Below are 27,422 nucleotides of genomic sequence, written 5' to 3' on the forward strand. Positions count from 1 at the left end.
CCACGAAGACCTAGGCTGTAGGGAAGGGACCGTTTGATGTGGAATGGGTGGCAGCTGTCATAATGGAGGTACTGTTGCTTGTTGGTGGGTTTGATGTGGACGGACGTGTGAAGCTGGCCATTGGACAGGTGGAGGTCAACGTCAAGGAAAGTGGCATGGGATTTAGAGTAGGACCAGGTGAATCTGATGGAACCAAAGGAGTTGAGGTTGGAGAGGAAATTCAGGAGTTTTTCTTCACTGTGAGTCCAGATCATGAAAATGTCATCAATAAAAACTCCTGAATTTTGACCTCCACCTGTCCAATGGCCAGCTTCACACGTCCGTCCACATCAAACCCACCAACAAGCAACAGTACCTCCATTATGACAGCTGCCACCCATTCCACATCAAACGGTCCCTTCCCTACAGCCTAGGTCTTCGTGGCAAACGAATCTGCTCCAGTCCGGAATCCTTGAATCATTACACCAACAACCTGAAAACAGCTTTTGCATCCCGTAACTACCCTCCCGACCTGGTACAGAAGCAAATAACCAGAGCCACTTCCTCATCTCCTCAAACCCGGAACCTTCCACAGAAGAACCCCAAAAGTGCCCCACTTGTGACAGGATACTTTCCCGGACTGGATCAGATTCTGAATGTGGCTCTCCAGCAGGGATACGACTTCCTCAAATCCTGCCCTGAAATGAGATCCATCCTTCATGAAATCCTCCCCACTCCACCAAGAGTGTCTTTCCGCCGTCCACCTAACCTTCGTAACCTCTTAGTTCATCCCCATGAAATCCCCAAACCACCTTCCCTACCCTCTGGCTCCTACCCCTGTAACCGCCCCCGGTGTAAAACCTGTCCCATGCACCCTCCCACCACCACCTATTCCAGTCCTGTAACCCGGAAGGTGTACACGATCAAAGGCAGAGCCACGTGTGAAAGCACCCACGTGATTTACCAACTGACCTGCCTACACTGTGAAGCGTTCTATGTGGGAATGACCAGCAACAAACTGTCCATTCGCATGAATGGACACAGGCAGACAGTGTTTGTTGGTAATGAGGATCACCCTGTGGCTAAACATGCCTTGGTGCACGGCCAGCACATCTTGGCACAGTGTTACACCGTCCGGGTTATCTGGATACTTCCCACTAACACCAACCTGTCTGAACTCCGGAGATCGGAACTTGCCCTTCAGCATATCCTCTCTTCTCGCTATCCGCCAGGCCTCAATCTCCGCTAATTTCTAATTTCAGTCTGCCGCCGCTCATATCTCACCTGTCTTTCAACATCATCTTTGCCTCTGTACTTCCGTCCCGACTGACATCTCTGCCCAAACTCTTTGCCTTTACAAATGTCTGCTTGTGTCTGTGTATATGCGGATGGATATGTGTGTGTGTGCGAGTGTATACCTGTCCGTTTTTCCCCCTAAGGTAGGTCTTTCCGCTTCCGGGATTGGAATGACTCCTTACCCTCTCCCTTAAAACCCATATCCTTTTGTCTTTCCTTCTCCTTCCCTCTTTCCTGACGAGGCAACCGTTGGTTGCGAAAGCTAGATTTTTGTGTGTATGTTTGTGTTTGTTTGTGTGTCTATCGACCTGCCAGCGCTTTTGTTTGGTAAGTCTCATCATCTTTCTTTTTAAATATATTTTTCCCACGTGGAATGTTTCCCTCTATTATATATATATATATATATATATATATTTTTTTTTTCTTCCCTGTGCGATTGTAAAATTTCAGCATTAGGCCATTTTAAAGTATCTAACACGGAAGTTTCATACAGTGGATACATTAGTGACACTTGTGTTTTTGATATAGGAACAAATCATATCTGTACACATACTAGGCGCATTGACTTACTTTACGGATGATTTTTTGGTAACAGATTGTCATATACGTTGTTGCTCCTATGACATCATATCATGCTCATAAATTAGTTCGAGGTGTTCACACTATTTTAGGAGCACTTTATTTTTGAGCAGTTGTTGCAAAACTCTTATATATAATGTACTTAACACTAGGAAGATTATAATTATTTTACAGAATTTTGCTACTTAACCTGCATATGCTTTTGTTCTCAGTTATATTTAGTTATTGTTCATCATTTGTATAAATATGACTGTATGTAATTTCTTTAAAACAACTTGTAAATATTTGTTCTGTTATGGTAGGAGCACATCATTTTTGAATAGTTGGTACAAAGATCTTATATATAACATTTATCGCAGTATTCTAGTGAGATAGTACTGAGAACCACGAGAGTCTAGTAAAAATTGCTTTATGGTTGCTTGATGTTTCGCATTAGTCATATTTATTAATGAGTGTAGTGATAATTGTACATTCTATGCTTCTGTAATGCTTCGCCCTAGAACTGGTAGAAAATTGTCTAGGAATTTCCCATTTTGCAGGTCGTTTTGCTCATTTAAAACTGTCTGACTGATGTTTTAGATGTATGTAGATTTCAATTTCCTCCTTTATGTCCATGACTTTTCCTTCCTTTAGCTTATGTAATATTTGAAGTGATCCATCTATACTAGGTATTTTATGGTTGGTGTCTTTTAAGTGTGCAGCCCATGTGGATGGGATATTGTCATGTGTTCTTTAAATCGTATGCCAAATTTTCTTCCTGTTTGTCCAATATAAAATTTTGGACATTCTTCACAGCTAATTTTGTAGATTCCTGATTGTGAAAACAGCTCTGATTTACATAGTATGTTTCACAACAATTGGTTTAGATTGTTACTGCTTCTGTAAATGATGTATAGTTTTGTATCCTTGAATCATCGAGTAATTTTGTCAGAGAATTCCTAGACATGACCGTACAAGGACTTTATTTTTTCTGTGGTTCGTTTTTGTCTCTATTTAGTTATTTTGTCTATTCAAAAATGATGTGCTCCTACAGTAACAGAACAAATATTTAAGTTATTTTAAAGAAATTCCATACAATCATATTTATACAAATGATGAACAATAATTAAATATAACTGAGGACAAAAGCATATGCAGGTTAAGTAGCAAAATTCTGTAAAATAATTATAATCTTCCTAGTGTTAAGTACATTATATATGAGCTTTGCAACAACTGTTTGTAAGTAATGTGCTCCTACAGTAGTGTGAACTCCTTGAACTAACTTATGTCATAGTATCAACAACATATGACATAATCTGTTACCAAAAATCATCCGTAAAGTAAGTTATAATGCATCTAGTATATGTACAGATATTACTTGTTCCAATATCAAGAACACAAGTGTCACTAATGTATCCACTGTATGAAACTTCAGTTTTAGATACTTGAAAATAGCCTAAGGCTGAAATTGTACAATCATACAGGAAATAAAAAAAAGGCAGCTGCAAGCTTCAAGAAATCATTCAAAAAATTCATTGCAGTTGTGGACCCTATCTCATTGAAAATTAAAAAAAAAACATCTATTTAGCTTTGTCCAGGTGCATTCATCTGATAACATTTGTTGATAGCTTTAGACCAGAGAATGTGGTGCAAATTTGGTTATTTGCTAATGGAGACCTGTACTCCATCACATATAAGTGACAAAATGCACTCTGTGAAAGAGTCATCAATTTTTGCATCCATTATCACAAATTAAATATGTGACACTAGGTAAACTAATTGAACATGATTTTAATCATATCTGGTACAGTATTTTACTGTCCGATTGTGATCTGTAATTACCTGTTATTCACAAGTTTGCATTACCATGGGACCCCAAAAAGTTTTTACAGTGATTTCATACATAAGTTGCTTGTGCTATGTGTCCAGCAATATTTCTTATCAAAAATATTCTCCTGTTTCATCAGATAATGTCCTTTGAAACTGTTGTGATTTTCCTGGTTTCTGTTATTTAGCGGCCTACTAACTTATCATAGTTTACTACTATGTCAGGTACCTTAATGTTGCTCAGACATAGTTAATTCACTATTGTGTTGGGTAATTAGTTTTGCTGCCAGTCTGTAATATTTCTGAAAACAAAAATGTATTATTAAAAGCTTTTTATCTTTCAACTGGCACAAATAATATGAGAATTGTATAAGTAGTATGCTGTGCTGCATAGCAACCTGTTCTTTCATTGGCTTGCTCTGACCAACATGTGGGCAACAAAGATCAGTGTTTGTGTAGTGTTGTGTTGTTATGGATGACAATGGGATGAGCAGCTCATAACCTGTTACCAATTCTCATCAGTAACTTTCCACCGAGGAAAGCAGCACCATCCCAATTCTTGGGCTTCACCTACAGCTAGATTGGTGTCTCAGTTTCTGTTGTGTTTATGCTACTGTAAAGTTTTCATTTTGTTTATGCTGCTGTCAGTAAAAGATGTTATTTTCAAAGAAAGTTGTTTTAAGTAAACCCACATATTATCTTAATTAACATAAACCAATGTGTATAAGTAATTGTAGTATCCCCCCCCATTTTATGTGAATAAATTCGACAGACTACACATGTGTACTTCTGTTCTAATGTGTCTACAAATATCTTTCCAGATTAGGCAGGTTATAGTAAAATCATGCGCTCTTAAGCAGCTACCATCAGTGACTGGTCTTGCAAATCTGAAAGATGTTGTCCTCCGTAACAATGAAATCAGTGAAATTCCAGCTGATGCCTTTGCCACCAACCCCAGTCTTGAAGAGGTGAATATTCTGGTTTATAGCATTATACACATATCTTTACATCTAATTATACATTATTGTTAAAGCTGTTATAAAGCAGAGTATTTCTATAACTATATACACTGAAAATGCTTGTGGACTAATAAACAGAAGCAGAGAACTTGAAATTTCTGAAACAAAAATATCGGAAAAATTGGGGAGCAATAAAGTGTTTCATGTATGTCCTCCAGCAAACACACATCAGTTCAGTACTGCTTTGAAGAAAACTAGAACATGTAATTGATACTGACAAGTAAAAAGTGTATTCAGAAAAATCCCATTTGTCATAATAGATTGATACAATTAAAAGTAAAGAATACAATGCTTATATATCATCAGTGTACTCAATGCATGCTCCAACATTATTTGTAGCTTAATGTTGTACACATTATATAATTTACAGCTACTACGATGCATACATGTGCACTCTTGCCTGTGCCCCTCTGTATGCACTTTATAACAACACTGTGCATGCTGATGCATCATGTGTTGCTCTGCTTTGGATGCGATAGAGCAAGATGTGCATCATGAGATGTGCTTGCCCAAGCCAGCGGGCATGTGAGGGCACCTGATGTTATTGCACTAACTGTTGTTTGCTTACTCACCATTGCTTATCACTTAAAAACTACTCCTAGGAGGTGTGAGTAACAGCTAGTACATAATAGATTACTTTGATTAATGGTCGAAAGTTTTACACTTGTATATATAATGCCAAATGTTCAAGGAAGGCCTTGATGGCAGAATTTGTAGAACAGTAGCGAATTAGTGACAACAGATGTAATGTAGGTGCTTTATAATTTATTAAATTCTGTGTAATAAAAGTTAAAAATATGGATTTTCTTTGTAAGAGACAAAGAAACTGAAAAGTAAAATCAAAACTTGCATAAAATGGTATAAAGACATGCTGTCATTTTATCTGGTAGAAAAGTGATTGCAAAAGGAAAAGTAGTATACACTGAATTTATTTTGAGTAAATTACCTCCAGATAAGTCTGAATGCGCAAAAGAAAGTCAACAAAAAATTCTCCCAAGCAGTTCAAAAGGTGTGAAATATTGTTTTATTTCAGTTTTGGCTTTTTATTCACATTCTTAAGAAAATAATTATAAAAAAAGCTGAAGTGTGTAAAGTCAATGTGCAGCACAAAACCAAAAAGTTGCACAAAATCAAAAATATTATTATTTTTATTTTTTAATCTTTATATGCCTAGGTTTCAGAATGTCTTCCAGTTTCTCCTAATTCATCACATTTCCTTCATGCTGTTCCTCTTTGTTATTACAGTGTTTAAATTGCTAGGAGTAAACTTTGTGAGCAGCTTGCAGTGATGATACTGTTACCTGCTCAAGGGTCTGTCTGATACCATTAGATTTCCTTGATTTTATTTGATTGAATAATTATATAACCAATTCATAAAGAAGCATGTTTTAAAAATGTCTTACTTAAATATGTGTATATATGTTTTACAGGTGAATCTTTCATACAATAAAATTTCAGAAGTTCCAGAAACAATATTTGCAAATAATCCCAAGCTAGATGAAGTGGACTTATCATACAACAAGATTACCACCTTGCCATCTGGTCTATTTTCTCACAATCCCAAACTGGAAGAACTCGAACTTACCCATAATGGCCTTACTTCATTGCCATCAGACATTTTCAAGTAAGTCTATAAGTGTATTAAGGTGAAACAACATTAAGAATTTTTCAAGACAACCCTATACTGGGGCTTTTGTGGAAGAAAAGTATTCACCAAGCATAGGTTTCCAATAATGACACAGACAGACACACACAAAATTTGGAAGAAGTCTCAACTGACAATTTTAATTGATAGTCCATACACCCATTTAGTCATGTTTAGTATTTCTGACAGCTCATATTAACTTAAATTAACTAAAGGAATTAACTTAAATGTATGTTCAAAATGTGTACTCCATAAGTTATTTTAATTCATTTTTCTTATAAGGACAGCGTGGTTTTTACATTTGTCTTTGGAATAAGACAAAATTTCAAAGTTAAAAATTGGACATTGCAGTAGTTAAAAAGATGATTCTTGGTGCTACACATGTTTGGGAACAACACAGTAAAATTGTTTTGTAGGGGCATATTTTTCATTCAAGGCATTTTTTAACAACTAAAACTTAATTTCAAAGTGTTTATGATAAGAATTTTTTTGGATTTCATGTTCCTTAAGACTTTTCAGTGGAAGAGATTGGTACTAAATTCTAAACTTTGAAATTGTGGTCTTCTTACCTGAATTATTAAGAAAAAAGAAATTAGTGGAGAAACAAGAAAGAAGCCACAGAAGATACCTGTGTTACTAATGCTACAAAAGTGCTGAAGCAGGGATCTCTCTTGAGAGAGAAAAAAAGAGTAGAGAAGCTGATTTTCTGGATACATTTCCGAATAATGAAACATCTCCATTTGTGACGGAAATGTAAAAATCTGCTTTCCATTAAATTAGGACCTTAAATATTGTTTTTATAAAACTGTTGACCTCAATAGTTCACAAAAATAGCTAACTGTTCTATAATTCAAATGTTCATTTTTTGGCTGACATAAAATCTTTGACACTATGAACTCCAAGCCACTGATTCAACAGATTCCATGTGAAAAACATAAAGAGAGAAAAATGTGAAATAGGTAAAAATAGAAGTGACAATCCATGCTAAAAATTTATTTTTCTCTTTTGTTTTTCCACCATAGAGAGGAATCATTTGGTTCTAAATAATGATTTATCTATTTTTCATATTAGTATTGTTGCTTCATGCTTTTGTAAGATTCGATGACTGAAGTTACTTAAAGCTGTCCCAGGTAGTATGTTTTTATATTTTACCTTCTTTATCAAAATAAATTTTAGGATAATTCAAACAGACTTTCATTCTTAAACTCTTGTTTATTCTTGTTCTTTCTGCCTAGGGCACAATTAGTCCATTGTTTTACTGTCTTTGTGGTACACAGCAAAACTCTGAATCATTTCAGCACACGATAGGCAGAATTCATCATCAGTTTATTGTTATGGAGGCTATGACAAACAAATCTTATACTAATATTACCATTTTTCTCCTCATTAGAAACAATCGCAAGCTGGAGAAAATTGACATTAGCAGCAATAAGCTGAAATCTCTACCTGAAAGAGTGTTTGATGGACTGGTTGAGCTGGAAGACCTGTACATATCAGGAAATGAACTAGAATCTTTGCCTCCACATCTGCTAGATCCTCTTGTTAAACTTGAAGATCTCCTGCTACAGGTGAGCCTGTTTTTTAATTTCTTTATTGAATTTACTAAGAGCACAACTGACCATTGTATACTCATGTTATAACTTGTATCAAATGACAACTTAATACATGAAAGCAAATATGTGACATTATACAACAATACAAGAATTTATATTGTGGCATACGCTAATGGCACATTCATATTTGTATGTATATAGACTGAAGTGATGGGTGAAAATTTGTACCAAGGTCAAGAACTAAACCCGGGTCTCCTACTTACTATGCAGGTGCATTAGCCACAAACGCACCTTGGCACAGTGGTTCACGCAATTGCATGGATTACCTTTGCATGTCTCCCTCCTCAATCCAAATTCCCACTGCCACCCCAGCCTACTTTACATGTCCCCTTAAACACGAACAGAATTGCCGAGGCTCTCCATGTACTGGAATAGCACCTCAGCATCATACAAATGAAATGATACAATTTCAGGGACTTCACTGGTCTCGTACAGATAAGATTTTACCTATATAGACTGAAGCAGTGAGTGAGAATGTGGAAATCCTCAGCAATTCTGTTTGTGTGTGAGGGGGAATTTAAAGTACACTGGGGCAGCAGTGAGAATTTGGACCGAGGAGGGAGGTGCCCCAGTGTAATTCATGCAGTTGTGCAAACTGTTGGGCCAAGGTACCTTAGTGGCTAGCACACCTGCTTAATAAGTAAGAGACCTGGGTTTGATTCCTGTCCTTAGTACAAATTATCACTCACTGTTCCAGTCTATATGCATATAATATCTGTATGTAACCAGTAAAGTCTCTCCAGCACTCTTAGACTGTTTGCAGATGATGCTGTTATTAAACGTCTTACAAAGTTCTCAGATGATAAAAGCCAATTGCAAAATGATTTAGACAATATATTTGTATGGTTCAGAAAAAGGAAGTGAACAAAATATTGTGACTTATTGGCAGAACACAGAAAAGAGACTCTACACTATTTTTGTCTGTCCTCTTCTGGAGTATTGTTACACAGTGTGGGATTTGCATCAGATAAAACTGACAGAGGACATTGAAAAAGTTCAAAGAAGGGCAGCTCACTTTGTATTATCATGGAATTGGGAAAAAAGAGTGCCACTGATGATACACAAACTGGGACAGCCAAAAATTAAAACAAAATCATTTTCAATCACCAGCTTTCTCCTCTGAATGCAAAAATTTCTTGTTAGTGCCCAGCTGCATAGGAAGCCATGATGATCACAATACAAGAGAAATCAGAGCTCACACAGTGCTAATTTTTCCTGCACACTGTTTGAGAACTACACAGAAATAGCATGAAGGGAATTTTGGGGCACACTGTCAGGCACTTCATTGTGAAAAGATTGCAATTATGACCTGTTGGTTACTTGGAAACAACTAAACTAAACAATTTTTTATGCCTCTTCTAAGTCCATTCTGAAATGAAGGACAGGCTCAGTTTCTAATGGTATTCTCAATGACCATTAAATCATTATCAATGGCGATTCTTGATTCCTTTTTATCAGTATTTGTGATCTTATTCATTAAATGTTGCTTTTGTGAAACAAAACATTTATTTTTCAGGACAATTTACTGACAGAGCTTCCACCTACACTACTCAGCAGCCTGACTCATCTTGAAAAACTGAATGTATCCAACAATAAACTGGAAAGGTTGCCTGAAGGACTGTGTGCTTCCAACAGAAGGCTGGAGAAATTAGATGTTAGTGGCAACTATTTAACTGAAATTCCTAGTGATCTCTTGAGGTGAGTTTATAGCACGCTTGAATGAGCTAAAAAGAATAAGAACAGTTCTTGTCTTTCATGTTTAGTTTTTCATGTCAGATTAACCTTAATTTTGCTATATGTAAAAAGTTCAATCTAACTGTGTCAGAGGACTATGTAGCAGCTGTTTGCTGCCTCAGAAATGCTAAGTGGTGTAGGCTAATTGCTTTATGTCATTGTATAAATCTCCTCCTTTCCTGTTCTTGATGAATGACAAATTTGTTGAGTCACATTTCCTTCACATAGGCATACTGTTAAAGTTGTGTTGGTAGAGCTGCTCATCTGTAATTTATGCTCTAGCACTTTTGAATCCCCTTGCCCCTTTGATCATTAATATTTCTTCATTTATAACATGATATCTTAAAGAGTTGATAAAATGACAAGTATAACTGAGAATTTAGAGGAATTAAGATCTTTGCTCTCAAGAACCAAAAGAACCATTCATCTAAGAGTTAGGAATTATTCTGAGTGTCATCTGTTGCATGATTAGAACATATTGTGTCTCTAGGGTGCAATTAGAGGCTTCCCCTTAAACCTGTTGGTGGTTGTCAGGTAGAAATTTTTGAACGTTCCTCATAAGTGGGTTATTGGGACTGGACCTGGAGGGATTGTATTTCAGGTGATCTGAAAGAAAAAAATTAACAGGAGTTAAAATTTTTAGACTAATAACTAAGCATTATGGTGTTAGAAATATTTGTACTCTCAGTAGTTTAGAAATATACCAGTAAGTTCATTTTTATGCCTTTCAATGTTTTGTGAACAAAAATGGGCAAAAAATTCAATGAGAAATCATCATTTTACCATCCTAAACTTTCAGTACTATTATAGTTGGTCTTGGTTCCCATGTGATTATTGCATTTATCAGCAGATAATTTTCATTGAGATTTCTGGATGCCCCACTGTGGTTAATCTCAATTTTGAATTCGTAATTCTGTGTATGTATTTGTAATGGGTGAATTACTGATAATGTGGTTATGATGACACAGACAGAATTTCAGGATTCAATCCTCTGTCAGTCCCATGACTTTCTTTAATAGTTATCTTTCCTTCCTTTTACCTCTGGCAATGATTTGTACATGTGAAAAATGCAAGACTGCACCATTATTCTGAATCCACATTAAAACTGTAGATCTTCTTGGAAAAAGGTTTGATCTGTCAGTTCACATGTCAGAGTAAGGCAAAGAAATAGCTCCAATAGGGCCATGCCTAATAAAGCTCTCTGCTGTTCAAATCATGCTGAGGACTGCTTTGCTTTTGTTAAACAGCTTTGATAACTGAGCTGTAGTGTGACAGTCATGACTAGCTAACTAAAATATTTCAGTATTTTCACTATCAGTATTTTAATTTTTTGTATTTCTAAAATTGTTTATGAATATTGGTGGATCACACATTATGAAGTTCGAGGCAGTGAAATTAATTTTACAAATCTTCATGAAACCTAAGGACAAAATTGAAATGAAATCTCAAATGTTTAAATATAATTAAAACAGTTGTTTTTGATGGTTTGTAACATTGCTATCTTATTGCGGTATTCACCTTGCAAGTTTTTAGTGTCTCTGGACTGGTAGATTCAGGATCATCTTAAATAATATTTTATAGTAAGCTGGGAAACAGAATTTAGCTCCTGATGGCCAAAGTGGTCACTGAATGTTGAACTTCATACTCTAAAAGCACCAAACACACTTCAAAATGAGCTTCTTAATTAAATTTATGGTTTAGCACAGTCAGTTTACAAAAAATAAGCAAATTACACCCATGTCAAATTTTTTTTCAGTTCTGCATCCCGGTTGGAAAAATTGGCACTCTGTCATAACAAGCTGACAACTCTGCCATCAGGACTACTCAGTTCTGCAACACGACTGAAATATCTCTGGGCTGAGTCCAACAAAATCTCATCACTGCCTGCAGATTTTTTCAGGTGAGTATCCATTGAAAGAGGAAGGTAAAAAATAATGTGGACTTCTCCTGTAGTTATGAGTAACATATCATTTGATCTACAGTGGGGAAAAAATTGTTCTCAACTCATGTCAGTAGACTGAAAATGGAAGGACAAGTTAGATAAAATAGGCAGCAACATAGAAAAGGAGAAAATAGCAGAATTAGGTGAGAAAATACATGGGAAAAATTATCAGTGTAGGAGAAAATAGACAGCTGCTTACCAGCTTGTATAAAGAAGAGGAATCAAAATAGCATGCAACAGACATAAAGCATTGGCTATTGTGCTGTTATGTTATCATTATGTAAAAAGCTGACTAAAGATTGCTTTTTGGTTGGTATACAATGTGAGTCATTTCATACATGGCTCTTTCTTTAACTGGAGCTGACCAGGTATAGGTCTGACTTAGGTAAGTGTTGTAAGTCTTGTTCTTCAACAACCAGATTTTATTAAGCATAAGTTATTTACAATTAAATCACAGAAGGTGATTTTCAGATTTTCTGGAAATATACAAAATGACCTTTTGAGGTGGACACCTCTTGCCAATATATTACTCTGAAAGTTTGTTGAATAATTCACATCAGTGCTGGAGAACACCATATAAAGTGTCAACTGGGAAGCACTCTGTGCATCCATATTCCATCAATTTGTCCACTGAAAACAAAAATGTTGGTTGAACTTTAAGTGAAGACAGTGGTGCACTCAGCAGAGGGGCAAGCCTGTGCAGTAACCAAATATTGATAGGTAACAACAAAGACTAAATCACAGCCCAGGAGAAAAGCAAGTAGTGTAGGGTATAATCAATACACACACCAGAGCCCTTGCTGTAAATATTGACTCTTGTGTAACAAGTGAGGCTGCCGTGGACTGTGGCAGGCTTAAATCTTCACAGGTGTTTTGCAACATGACCTGTTACCTGAAGGTATATCCTTTCGTGCCATGCCTATTGACTTCATAGGACAAATGCATAATTATGATTTATCCATCAACAAATTAATGTAGTACTATGGTTAGCTGTTTATAAACCATGCCACAAATTTTGTTTTATTCCCTGAAATATTGCGAGTGGAAAGGTATTTCCCTCTGCTTCTCACTTACAATGAAGATATGATCTGAATGCATATTTCACAAAAATTTTCCCATTTGGGACTGGTGCTGACAATTACATCTATTAAGTATGGGAATATTTTTTTCAGATGGATAATAGCACAGACCACTGCCAGCAATACTGGAAAGGCAAGACACACTTTCCATGCTTGCTAATCCACTCCTTGTGGGCATTTTCTGAACTGCCCACAGCAAACAGATTCTGTCACATCTGTATGATGAAATGTTTGTCAGTTCCATGTCCTCCATGTGACAATAGACATTCTGAATATAATAGAGGGAAACATTCCACGTGGGAAAAATATATTTAAAAAGAAAGATGATGAGACTTACCAGGGAATCACCCTGCTATGCCACTGTGGAAAAATCTATGAAAAGATCCTGGAGAAGAGAATAAGAAGCAGTATTGAAAGTAGACTGCAAGAGGAGCAGTATGGTTTCAGACCGGGAAGATCAACAATGGACCTCATATTTGCGGTAAGGCAACTGCAGGAAAGGCACTATGAGTACGGGAAGGACTTAATCATGGCCTTTTTAGATATTGAGAAGGCGTATGACAGTATCTGTAGGGACAAGCTCTGGGATGTGCTGAACGCAAAAGGGATAGATGAAGAGATAACACGAAAAGTCAGAAAAATGTATGAGGGAAGTGAGAGTTGTGTGAAAGTGGGGAGGGAATGTACTGCATGGTTCAAGCTGGAAAATGGGCTGCGACAGGGAAGTGCACTTTCGCCTTTATTGTTTATTATTGTTATGGATGAAATCCTACAGCAAGTGTCAGATGCAATTGGAGATCATAAAATGAAAGCAGTGCTTTTTGCCGATGACCTGATGTTATGGGGAAATTGCGAGAAGGAGGTGCAAGAGCAGTTAGATGCATGGGAGGCAACGGCAGCACAATATGGAATGCATTTCTCTGCAAAGAAAAGTAAAATAATTGTCACAACAAGGAAGACGAATAGGCCAAATGTGGATATAACTTGTGGAGGGGAAAAACTACAAGTGGTAGAGAACTTCAAGTACCTGGGAAGCGTGATTGAAAGTAAGGGGGGAAACGCAATGGAAATAAATGAAAGGTGCAGAAAAGCAGGGCAGTTCTACAAATGCATTAGGGGGCTTATTTGGAGCAAGGAGGTGCCACAGAAATCCAAGGGAATTATATACCGAACCTACTTTGTCCCCATATTGGCATACGGAAGTGAGACATGGGTAATGCACAAAAGCGACAAAAGTAGAATACAGGCTAGCGAAATGAAGTTCCAGAGGAGCAGGTTGGGTGTAACAAGACGAGACAGATTGCGAAATGAGTATGTGAGGGAAAGACTAAAGGAGGAACCAGTACAGGACAGGATAGAAAAATCAAGACTGCAGTGGTATGGACACATGAAGAGAATGGATGAGGGAAGAATTCCTAAGAGGATGTTTGATCTGCAACTGGAGGGGAAGAGGCCCAGAGGAAGACCAAGAGATAGATGGGTGAAGGGAGTGAAGGAATGTGTGACGAGAAGAGGAGAGAACTGGACGAAGGTGGAAGAGGGGGAATGGTGGAAAGACAGAACACGATGGAGAGGCTTGTGTTCCCGACAGACCCAGCCAGTGGCTGGAAACTGTCCAAGATGATGATGATGATGATGATGATGATGAGACTTACCAAACAAAAGCGCTGGCAGGTCGATAGACACACAAACAAACACAAAACATACACACAAAATTCAAGCTCTCGCAACAAACTGTTGCCTCATCAGGAAAGAGGGAAGGAGAGGGAAAGACGAAAGGATGTGGGTTTTAAGGGAGAGGGTAAGGAGTCATTCCAGTCCCAGGAGCGGAAAGACTTACCTTAGGGGGGAAAAAGGACGGGTATACACTCGCGCACACACACACACACACACATATCCATCTACACATATACAGACACAAGCAGACATTTGTCAGTGTCTGTATATGTGTGGATGGATATGTGTGTGTGTGTGTGTGTGTGTGTGTGTGTGTGTGTGTGTGTGTGTGTGTGTGTGTATACCCGTCCTTTTCCCCCCTAAGGTAAGTCTTTCCGCTCCCGGGACTGGAATGACTCCTTACCCTCTCCCTTAAAACCCACATCCTTTCGTCTTTCCCTCTCCTTCCCTCTTTCCTGATGAGGCAACAGTTTGTTGCGAGAGCTTGAATTTTGTGTGTATGTTTTGTGTGTCTATCGACCTGCCAGCGCTTTTGTTTGGTAAGTCTCATCATCTTTCTTTTTAAATAGACATTTTGAATATGAAGCCACCGGGAATCGTGATTTGAGGGTTCTATATAGGGTCCTTTGCTTCTAATATACATTATTAACCTTCCACTTCCACTGTTAAAGACACAAATTGTTTTTATTTTCGAAATGATATAAAAGAACATAAGAAAAAAATGACAGTCCTCATGATGGCAGAACATGAATAGAACTATTTAAAAACATCAAAAAGATCGTGTGAGGAAAGCAGGTTTTCCTTAGTTTTATAATACTCAACAAATTCATTTCAGTACTTCTAACAAAACATCATAAATTGTAAATAAATCTAATATAGTGTTCATAGAAACATGTATTTTCAGGACTTTTTGCAAAACTATATAAGCAATGATATTATAGCACAGTCATTTGGAAACAGGGGTTTCACATACCACTGTCAGCAATTTCAGCTAACGGCTGCAGTCTTTCCTGTAAATATAACATTATTTTCTTTTTGCCAAAAGTAAAAATGTTTTTTTGGTTTAACTGTGTAATTACTCTCATTACAGGAACACAGCCAAGTTGGAAACACTTGATCTGTCAGAAAACCACCTGACAGACCTTCCTGAAGGCATCCTGTCTCCGCTAACTAAACTGCGGTCTCTGCTGCTTGCAAACAATGAGCTCACAAGCTTGAAACCTGTGTGGTGGCAAGGGAACTCATTGAGAAAACTGTCCTACCTTGATGTTTCTGGCAATAAGATACACACACTGCCAGAAGATTATGAACTGGAGAAAGTGTTGGTAGACCTTGATAAACTTGGGCTAAACAACAACCCATGGAAGTAAGTTGGAATGACTCATATAAAATACCTGCAAATTCAGTGTAACATTGAAGGGTCAAATAATTATTATCATTAACAAAGTCTCATGGAATGAAAATTGCATCCTGAACTATTTTAATAATACCATGTACTTGGCCATGTCAAGGACTGCAAACTGGGGTAAAGGTAATCTTTGTTTACAATGTCTTAACAGCTCATTATCATACAATGTGTTTTGAGGCTTAATATCTCACTATAGGGTACATATCTACAAGAGTCAGTTTCATAAAACAAAAAGTTTTCTGTGTAAGAACAAAAGCAATTAAGTTTTGACAAAATAATGTAATTGGATAGCTAAAAAAAATCTTCTTACCAAGCAGTGGCAGCACACACATAAGATGGTTGTAATTAGGCAAGTTTTCAGAACAAGTGGCTCCTCCTTCATGCAGAAGGGTTGGAGGGGAAGGAAGAGAGATGAAGGAAAAGGACTACAGAGGTCTAGGAAAAGGGGTAGGTTTTCGGAAAGGCATGAAAAACCGTGGGTCAGGGGAGACTTACTGCACAGGATAAGGAAAGACTGATTGATGGGGACTGCATTGGATGAGATTTGAAAATCTGGAAGCTTCAAAGTGGCAGACCAGGTAATATGTGAGACTGAGATTACTGCTTAAACATCATTCATGAGTTAATAAGAGTGAAAAGCTAAGTGCATTGTATGTAACACAGGTGGGAGGGGGGCGGTCAAAAATAGACGGGTAAGACAATGAAAGATGTAGAAAACTAAAACAGTGTGAAGAAGAGTAGTTACTGTGAATAAATTCTGAAATGAAAGAAATTAATGTAAATTAAGGCCAGGTGGGTGGCAAGAACCAAGGACATGATGTAGCATTAGTTCCCACCTGCAGAGTTCTGAGAATCTGGTGTCTGGGGGAAGGAAGGGGGGGGGGGGGGAAGAATTAAAATGGCAATTGTGGTGTAACAGACATTGAGGTTACAATTGTCACGTTGTAGAGCATGCTCTGGAACAGGATATTGCATGTTGCCAGTATACACCCTCTGCCTATGCCCATTATCCTGATTGATAATTGGGTGGTAGTCATGCTGATGTAGAAGGCAGAACAGTGCTTACATAACAGCTGATATGACGTGTTGTTTCACAGGTGGCTCCCCCTTTGATAATATATGTTTTTACAGTTACAGGACTGCTATAGGTGGTGGTAGGAAGATGCATCGGGCAAGTTTTGCAGCAGGCACGGTCATAGTGGTAGGACCCATAGGGTAGAGAGATGGGTGTAGGAGGAGCACAGGGTCTGACAAGAATATTGCAGCTACTGGAAGGGTGATGAAAAGCTATTCTGGGTGTGGTGGGCATGATTTCATTTCATGGCATGATTTCATTTCATGGCATGATTTCATTTCATGGCATGATTTCATTTCATGGCATGATTTCATTTCATTTCATGGCATGATTTCATTTCATTTCATGGCATGATTTCATTTCATTTCATGGCATGATTTCATTTCATTTCATGGCATGATTTCATTTCATTTCATGGCATGATTTCATTTCATTTCATGGCATGATTTCATTTCATTTCATGGCATGATTTCATTTCATTTCATGGCATGATTTCATTTCATTTCATGGCATGATTTCATTTCATTTCATGGCATGATTTCATTTCATTTCATGGCATGATTTCATTTCATTTCATGGCATGATTTCATTTCATTTCATGGCATGATTTCATTTCATTTCATGGCATGATTTCATTTCATTTCATGGCATGATTTCATTTCATTTCATGGCATGATTTCATTTCATTTCATGGCATGATTTCATTTCATTTCATGGCATGATTTCATTTCATTTCATGGCATGATTTCATTTCATTTCATGGCATGATTTCATTTCATTTCATGGCATGATTTCATTTCATTTCATGGCATGATTTCATTTCATTTCATGGCATGATTTCATTTCATTTCATGGCATGATTTCATTTCATTTCATGGCATGATTTCATTTCATTTCATGGCATGATTTCATTTCATTTCATGGCATGATTTCATTTCATTTCATGGCATGATTTCATTTCATTTCATGGCATGATTTCATTTCATTTCATGGCATGATTTCATTTCATTTCATGGCATGATTTCATTTCATTTCATGGCATGATTTCATTTCATTTCATGGCATGATTTCATTTCATTTCATGGCATGATTTCATTTCATTTCATGGCATGATTTCATTTCATTTCATGGCATGATTTCATTTCATTTCATGGCATGATTTCATTTCATTTCATGGCATGATTTCATTTCATTTCATGGCATGATTTCATTTCATTTCATGGCATGATTTCATTTCATTTCATGGCATGATTTCATTTCATTTCATGGCATGATTTCATTTCATTTCATGGCATGATTTCATTTCATTTCATGGCATGATTTCATTTCATTTCATGGCATGATTTCATTTCATTTCATGGCATGATTTCATTTCATTTCATGGCATGATTTCATTTCATTTCATGGCATGATTTCATTTCATTTCATGGCATGATTTCATTTCATTTCATGGCATGATTTCATTTCATTTCATGGCATGATTTCATTTCATTTCATGGCATGATTTCATTTCATTTCATGGCATGATTTCATTTCATTTCATGGCATGATTTCATTTCATTTCATGGCATGATTTCATTTCATTTCATGGCATGATTTCATTTCATTTCATGGCATGATTTCATTTCATTTCATGGCATGATTTCATTTCATTTCATGGCATGATTTCATTTCATTTCATGGCATGATTTCATTTCATTTCATGGCATGATTTCATTTCATTTCATGGCATGATTTCATTTCATTTCATGGCATGATTTCATTTCATTTCATGGCATGATTTCATTTCATTTCATGGCATGATTTCATTTCATTTCATGGCATGATTTCATTTCATTTCATGGCATGATTTCATTTCATTTCATGGCATGATTTCATTTCATTTCATGGCATGATTTCATTTCATTTCATGGCATGATTTCATTTCATTTCATGGCATGATTTCATTTCATTTCATGGCATGATTTCATTTCATTTCATGGCATGATTTCATTTCATTTCATGGCATGATTTCATTTCATTTCATGGCATGATTTCATTTCATTTCATGGCATGATTTCATTTCATTTCATGGCATGATTTCATTTCATTTCATGGCATGATTTCATTTCATTTCATGGCATGATTTCATTTCATTTCATGGCATGATTTCATTTCATTTCATGGCATGATTTCATTTCATTTCATGGCATGATTTCATTTCATTTCATGGCATGATTTCATTTCATTTCATGGCATGATTTCATTTCATTTCATGGCATGATTTCATTTCATTTCATGGCATGATTTCATTTCATTTCATGGCATGATTTCATTTCATTTCATGGCATGATTTCATTTCATTTCATGGCATGATTTCATTTCATTTCATGGCATGATTTCATTTCATTTCATGGCAGGATTTCATTTCATTTCATGGCATGATTTCATTTCATTTCATGGCATGATTTCATTTCATTTCATGGCATGATTTCATTTCATTTCATGGCATGATTTCATTTCATTTCATGGCATGATTTCATTTCATTTCATGGCATGATTTCATTTCATTTCATGGCATGATTTCATTTCATTTCATGGCATGATTTCATTTCATTTCATGGCATGATTTCATTTCATTTCATGGCATGATTTCATTTCATTTCATGGCATGATTTCATTTCATTTCATGGCATGATTTCATTTCATTTCATGGCATGATTTCATTTCATTTCATGGCATGATTTCATTTCATTTCATGGCATGATTTCATTTCATTTCATGGCATGATTTCATTTCATTTCATGGCATGATTTCATTTCATTTCATGGCATGATTTCATTTCATTTCATGGCATGATTTCATTTCATTTCATGGCATGATTTCATTTCATTTCATGGCATGATTTCATTTCATTTCATGGCATGATTTCATTTCATTTCATGGCATGATTTCATTTCATTTCATGGCATGATTTCATTTCATTTCATGGCATGATTTCATTTCATTTCATGGCATGATTTCATTTCATTTCATGGCATGATTTCATTTCATTTCATGGCATGATTTCATTTCATTTCATGGCATGATTTCATTTCATTTCATGGCATGATTTCATTTCATTTCATGGCATGATTTCATTTCATTTCATGGCATGATTTCATTTCATTTCATGGCATGATTTCATTTCATTTCATGGCATGATTTCATTTCATTTCATGGCATGATTTCATTTCATTTCATGGCATGATTTCATTTCATTTCATGGCATGATTTCATTTCATTTCATGGCATGATTTCATTTCATTTCATGGCATGATTTCATTTCATTTCATGGCATGATTTCATTTCATTTCATGGCATGATTTCATTTCATTTCATGGCATGATTTCATTTCATTTCATGGCATGATTTCATTTCATTTCATGGCATGATTTCATTTCATTTCATGGCATGATTTCATTTCATTTCATGGCATGATTTCATTTCATTTCATGGCATGATTTCATTTCATTTCATGGCATGATTTCATTTCATTTCATGGCATGATTTCATTTCATTTCATGGCATGATTTCATTTCATTTCATGGCATGATTTCATTTCATTTCATGGCATGATTTCATTTCATTTCATGGCATGATTTCATTTCATTTCATGGCATGATTTCATTTCATTTCATGGCATGATTTCATTTCATTTCATGGCATGATTTCATTTCATTTCATGGCATGATTTCATTTCATTTCATGGCATGATTTCATTTCATTTCATGGCATGATTTCATTTCATTTCATGGCATGATTTCATTTCATTTCATGGCATGATTTCATTTCATTTCATGGCATGATTTCATTTCATTTCATGGCATGATTTCATTTCATTTCATGGCATGATTTCATTTCATTTCATGGCATGATTTCATTTCATTTCATGGCATGATTTCATTTCATTTCATGGCATGATTTCATTTCATTTCATGGCATGATTTCATTTCATTTCATGGCATGATTTCATTTCATTTCATGGCATGATTTCATTTCATTTCATGGCATGATTTCATTTCATTTCATGGCATGATTTCATTTCATTTCATGGCATGATTTCATTTCATTTCATGGCATGATTTCATTTCATTTCATGGCATGATTTCATTTCATTTCATGGCATGATTTCATTTCATTTCATGGCATGATTTCATTTCATTTCATGGCATGATTTCATTTCATTTCATGGCATGATTTCATTTCATTTCATGGCATGATTTCATTTCATTTCATGGCATGATTTCATTTCATTTCATGGCATGATTTCATTTCATTTCATGGCATGATTTCATTTCATTTCATGGCATGATTTCATTTCATTTCATGGCATGATTTCATTTCATTTCATGGCATGATTTCATTTCATTTCATGGCATGATTTCATTTCATTTCATGGCATGATTTCATTTCATTTCATGGCATGATTTCATTTCATTTCATGGCATGATTTCATTTCATTTCATGGCATGATTTCATTTCATTTCATGGCATGATTTCATTTCATTTCATGGCATGATTTCATTTCATTTCATGGCATGATTTCATTTCATTTCATGGCATGATTTCATTTCATTTCATGGCATGATTTCATTTCATTTCATGGCATGATTTCATTTCATTTCATGGCATGATTTCATTTCATTTCATGGCATGATTTCATTTCATTTCATGGCATGATTTCATTTCATTTCATGGCATGATTTCATTTCATTTCATGGCATGATTTCATTTCATTTCATGGCATGATTTCATTTCATTTCATGGCATGATTTCAAGAAGTCGTGGCCCTGTCAAAGTAGCCAATTAATACATTCCAGACCAGGATAATACTGAGTCACCAGTGGTGTGCTCTGAAGTTGTTTTTCAGAGGGTCAGCAGCACCAGGATTGGATGTGATGGCCTGGCAAATCTGCTTTTGAACTAGTCTGGTTGGGAAATTGTGTGTGCAGTGGAGGCTGAGATGAGAATGGTGGGCATACAAACAAATATGTTTGCCTTGAAAGCCAAGGCTGTATGGGAGGGAATGTCTGACATGGCAAGGATTGCAACTATCAAAATTTAAGTACTATTGTTTGTTGGTAGGTTAAATGTGGACGAAAGTGTGTAGCTGGCCTTCAGTGAGTATGAGATCAGCATCAAGCAAAGTGGCATGGGAACTGAAATAGAACCACATGAAATGTAACTGGGAGTAGGTGTTAAGAGTTACCAGGAATTTCAACAGGTCAGTCTCACCATGAGTTCACGCAGTAAAGATGTCATCATCAATTTAGCTATACCAAACGAGGGGCTGAAGACTTATGGATCACAACCAGCCTAGTTCAAAAGCAGATTTCCTGGACCATCACATCAAATCCTGGTACTGCTGATTGCTCAAAAAAACAACTTTGGAGCACAACACTAGTGACTCAGTATTATCCTGGTCTGGAATGTATTAATTGGCTACTTTGACAAGGCCACGACTTCCTAAAATCATGTCGTGAAATGAAAATTTGCCCACCACACCTAGAACAGATTTTCATCACCCTCCCAGTCGCCACAATATTCTTGTCAGACCCTGTGCTCCTCCTACACCCATCTCTCTACCCCATGGGTCCTACCACTGTGACCGTCCCTGCTGCAAAACTTGCCTGATTCATCTTCCTACCCCCACCTATAGCAGTCCTGTAACAGGAAAAACATATTCCATCAAATGAAGAGCCACTCATGAAACAACATGTCATATACCATTGTTATGCAAACACTGTGTGGCCTTTTTCATTGGCATGACTACCACTAAGTTATCAATTAGGATGAATGGGCATAAGCAAAAGGTGTATACTGGCAACATGCAATATCATATTGTGGAGCATGCTCTACAACATGACAATTGTAACCTTGATTCCTTCACCAGACGCACCATCTGGCTGCTTCTCCCAGACACCAGTTTCTCAGAACTCCACAGGTGGGAACTAGCACTACATCATGTTGTATGTTGTTGGTTCTTGCCACCCATGTGGCCTTAATTTCTTCCATCTCAGCATTTATTCACAGTAAATACTCTTCTCTTCACACAGTTTTAATTTTCTACATCTTTCTTTATCTTACCTGTCTCTTTTTCACTCCCCACCCCCTGCCCACCTCTGCTATGTACAATACACTTAGCTTTTCACTCTTATTAACTCATGTACAATGTTTTAGCAGTAATCTCTGTCTTGCATATTATCCTCTCTTTCACTTTTAAGCTCTCTCAGGTTTTCAAATCTTGTCCAGTGCAGTCACCAACAGTCTGTCTTTCCTTCTCATCATGTGTGATAAATGTCCCCTGACCCACAGTCCTGGGTGACTTTTCCAAAATCTACTCCTCTTCCTTCCCCTTCAACCCTTCTGCTTGAAGAAGGTACCACTGGCTCCAAAAGCTTGCCTAATTACAAACCTCTTTTATGTGTGTTTTCTGCCACTGCTTGGTGAGTAGATCTTTTTATCCACCCAATTAAATTAAAATGTTTACTGTGATGTTAGTTTACCTGATCTTATGTGCTTATTTCAAATGGGAATGTTTGTCACAAAATCGCAATGTCATTTAGGCAAACACTAAGCCACGCTGTGTAGTAGACATGCCTGGTGAGGTATTAAGCCTTGAAATGCACTGTGTGAAGTTATTACATTGAACCACAACCAGTTATAGATGATATCTTATGTCCATTCTCGAACCATTTCTTGTACCTATTCTTGTCTAGATTGTCTTTCATCATATTTTGAAAGGCTGCATCTTTCTGTTTCAAATCACAAATTATTTTTGTAATTGAAATATACATGTGTTGCTCCATGTATTTCATTACACTTCACGATTTCATCCTTTCTTTGATTTTCAGTTTCAGAATTTTTATTCTTTATTTTTTTTTATAAAATGTCGTGAACACTCTATACACACTTAGCTGTATTTGTGATATGGATGATACACAACATTAATTTTATTGAAACAGTACATCTATAAAACACTACAAACCCTTTCATAAAACTGAAAGGGAAGTTCCATTATGAGGACGTTAGGAATGTCCCATAGAATTGTTAATGATAAATACTTAAACAAGAAATTGTTTATCTGGAAAACATGGAACATGTGCAGGTATTCAACAACAATCTGGGCACTCAAATGTCATGACTTTCAGTACAGTCTCAATTTTTAATTAGGACTGAACCTACTGAACCTCATTTATATCATTACTTAATAACGGACGACTAGTGGCTGCTCTTCTTTGGAGACAAGTATCATTAGCATGGATTGGTAGTAAGTTTTTTGAATTTGCAGCCTGACCCTAAAATAAAATTGACATAATATTTTGGGTGAACAGCTGAAAAGCCATAACCATTGCCCCTATGGCACAGAACATGGAAATTTTGTGGGTTGTATAGAGGCAATGTCTCTAATCCCTCAGGAGTTCATCTTTACACCTTCCATGAATTTGATTTTCGGATCTGTGATCCCACGACAAGTACTATGAATAAAGACTCAGAGTATAGTCTATGGAGTGACAATAGCACTAATTTTTTTAGTTTGTTTCAGTTTTTTTCCCCTGCCATTTTCAGCTAGAATTTCACTAGTGGAAAGATGTTGTTGGTGCAAGATGGTTAAATCTGTTGTTTACTTTATCCTTCAAATAGATTTTCTTATGAATGTATATTTTCCTTAAGGGAGATAATTTTTGATTTGATTGATTCTGGCCATTGGCATTAACGTTAGGTTTATCAGGGAGTTTCCCCTTGTTCTCATAAGTACTTGCATATCAGTGTGACATAAGCTTGAACTTCCTGAAATGGTGCTGTCATGAACATATCCTGATAAATGCTGACTTCATACTCAAATAAGATCTGACTTCCTTAATGTTGTTATTTTAGGCTATACCATGTTTTTCAACTAGGCCAGGCTGGTGATAATCTGATTATATACATAGTACTTGAAAAATATAAATATAGTGTAACTACTAACAAAATATTGTCAGGTATATTTTCTGGACCTTGTTGTTTCGTCACTATCCTGCTGAAACTTATTAGAACTGTGTAAATAATGATTGGTTTCTCTCTAGATGCGACTGCAGTCTGAAGCCAGTACTGGACAAGCTGGCTGCTAAAGGACGCCTTCAGCCATCTGTACTTCTGGCACCATCGCTGTGTGCAGAGCCATCAGAGGTGAAGGGAAAGGCACTCACGGACTGGAGAACAATTGCTGACTGTCATTAATTTATTATATACACTCTTTATAACCATGTATGCTAAATACAGGCAATTTTTGTAGTAAAAGAGTTTTATTTATGATACTTCCTTTCACATATATAAGAGGTCTATTCAAAAAATTCCAGAAGTGTTCCTCAGAATTTTCGTACATTTACCTTCTACTTATTGTGTGCGGTATCCTTCAAAATACTCTCCTTCATAATTGATACACTGCTCCCAATGCTGTTTCCACATCCAGAAGCAGACTCAGTATACCTCTTGCTGGATTACATAAAGCACCATCTGCAAATTTTGTATCTTGTCTATCATTATAAATCTGCATCATTTCAATGGGGCCTTTAACTCTGGAGGGGGGGGGGGGGGGGGGAGGAGGGAAGACTACAGGGATCAGGTCTGGAGAGTATGGCATGGCAAATGAGGCAGCACAATGAGTTCATTTTTTGTGCAATAGTCATGCACCAACAGGGATGAATGTGTTGGTTGTGTTATTGTGCAAGAATTGTCTTGCCACACTCCAGACCATTTCCTTCTTGTATTTTCTCAAAGGTGTTGCAACATGTCCCATCAATTAACAGTTTGACCTTGTGGTGTGAATTTATTATGAACTAATCTTTCAAAGTTAAAGAAAACTATCAGCATGGCTTTGACATTTGACCTGACCCGATATGACCAGCTTTTTCTGGCCTTGGAGAACCTTCGCTGATCCATTGTGGAAATTGAACCTTGGTCTCAACATCATAACTGCAGACCCACATTTCATCACCAGTTATGATGATCAGTTATTATGATCTTGTTCTTGTTTGATCGATCCACAAACTCTTCACAGATTGGGAGGTGAAGGTCTTCCTGGTCTCGACTCATGAGCCATGGGACAAACTTGGTGATAACACGATGCATTCCAAGGTACTGTGTCAGGATTTTATTATATGATCCAGCTAAAACACCACATTCTTCTGCAATCTTTGTCGGTCTTCGACTGGCACGCACAATTTCGTTGACGTATCTGATAAGAGCATTGCAGTTGATATCGAAGGGCATCGTGCACAAGGATTATGTTTAACTTCCATCTGGCCATTTTTGAACCATGTGAACCATTTGTAATACTGAATATGGCTTAAGCACTCATCACTGTAGGCTTCCTGCATCATTTGTTGTGTCTCTGTAAAGATTTTTTGTGTCATGCAAAATTTATGCATTGCTCCTCTAACTCTGCCATCTCAAAATTCACAAACTGTGGGACACAACATTCTATTCAAGACATCACTGAACAATAACTGACATACAGCAATGAAACTTCTGGCAATTACACACTAAAGACAGGCATGCGCAGGGATGCCAACTGCTTCTCGCTCCAACACACCATCGATGCGAAATTACGAATGTTCTGGAATTTTTTGAACAGATCTCATATATATCAATAAATATCAATAAATATAATTTTGTGCTGCATCTGAAACGTAAAATTTGCATGCATACTATAATTATTTAATTAAAAAGATCAGAGTGGAATACTTAAATTTTTCTCCTCCTCCTTTTGGGAAGTACAAAAGTAATCTGATAAATGGTGTACAACAAGAATGACAGTTCAAGGAATGTGCAAAAAATTGGTATTGGATGGGCTCTCGATAGTGTATATAGCTATGTGATCAAAAGTATCCGGACACCTGGCTGAAAATGACTTAAAAGTTCATGGCGCCCTCCATCAGTAATGCTGGAATTCAATATGGTGTTGGCCCACCCTTAGCCTAGATGATAGCTTCCACTCTCACAGGAATATGTTCAATCAGGTGCTGGAAGGTTTCTTGGGGAATGGCAGCCCATTCTTCAGAGTGCTACACTGATGAGAGGTATCGATGTCAGCCGGTGAGGCCTGGCATGAAGTCGGCGTTCCAAAACATCACAAAGGTGTTATATAGGAATCAGATCAGGACTCTGTGTAGGCCAGCGCATTACAGGGATGTTATTGTTGTGTAACCACTCTGCCACAGTACGTGTATTATGAACAGGTGCTGGATCGTGTTGAAAGATGCAATCACCATTCTCGGAATGCTCTTCAACAGTGGGAAGCAAGAAGGTGCTTAAAACATCATTGTAGGCCTGTGATGTGATAGTGACATGCAAAACAACAAGGGGTGCAAGCCCCCTCCGTGGAAAAACATGACCACACCATACCATAACTGCCTCTGAATTTTACTGTTGGCACTACACATGCTGGCAGATGATGTTCACTGGGCATTCGCCATACCCACATCCTGTCATTGGATCGCCACATTGTGGACCTCGATTCATCACTCCACACAATGTTTTTCCACTGTTCAATTGTCCAATGTTTACA

The 27,422-nt window shown here is 36.8% G+C and overlaps 1 protein-coding gene across 1 annotated transcript in view; it reads left to right on the forward strand.

Annotated features, from left to right (window-relative positions):
- Window positions 1-25,153, forward strand: part of LOC126095324 (carboxypeptidase N subunit 2-like) — a 39,059-nt gene extending 13,906 nt beyond the window's left edge. The window contains exons 4-10 of the mRNA XM_049910129.1: window positions 4,482-4,628; window positions 6,110-6,303; window positions 7,715-7,892; window positions 9,454-9,635; window positions 11,428-11,571; window positions 15,460-15,735; window positions 24,940-25,153. Of these exons, the coding sequence (XP_049766086.1) occupies window positions 4,482-4,628; window positions 6,110-6,303; window positions 7,715-7,892; window positions 9,454-9,635; window positions 11,428-11,571; window positions 15,460-15,735; window positions 24,940-25,093 (1,275 nt within the window). The 3' untranslated portion in view covers window positions 25,094-25,153. The remainder of the gene's footprint in view (window positions 1-4,481; window positions 4,629-6,109; window positions 6,304-7,714; window positions 7,893-9,453; window positions 9,636-11,427; window positions 11,572-15,459; window positions 15,736-24,939) is intronic.
- Window positions 25,154-27,422: the final 2,269 nt, after the last annotated feature.

Source organism: Schistocerca cancellata, chromosome 8 (genome assembly GCF_023864275.1).
Source record: "Schistocerca cancellata isolate TAMUIC-IGC-003103 chromosome 8, iqSchCanc2.1, whole genome shotgun sequence".
Lineage (NCBI taxonomy): Eukaryota > Metazoa > Arthropoda > Insecta > Orthoptera > Acrididae > Schistocerca > Schistocerca cancellata.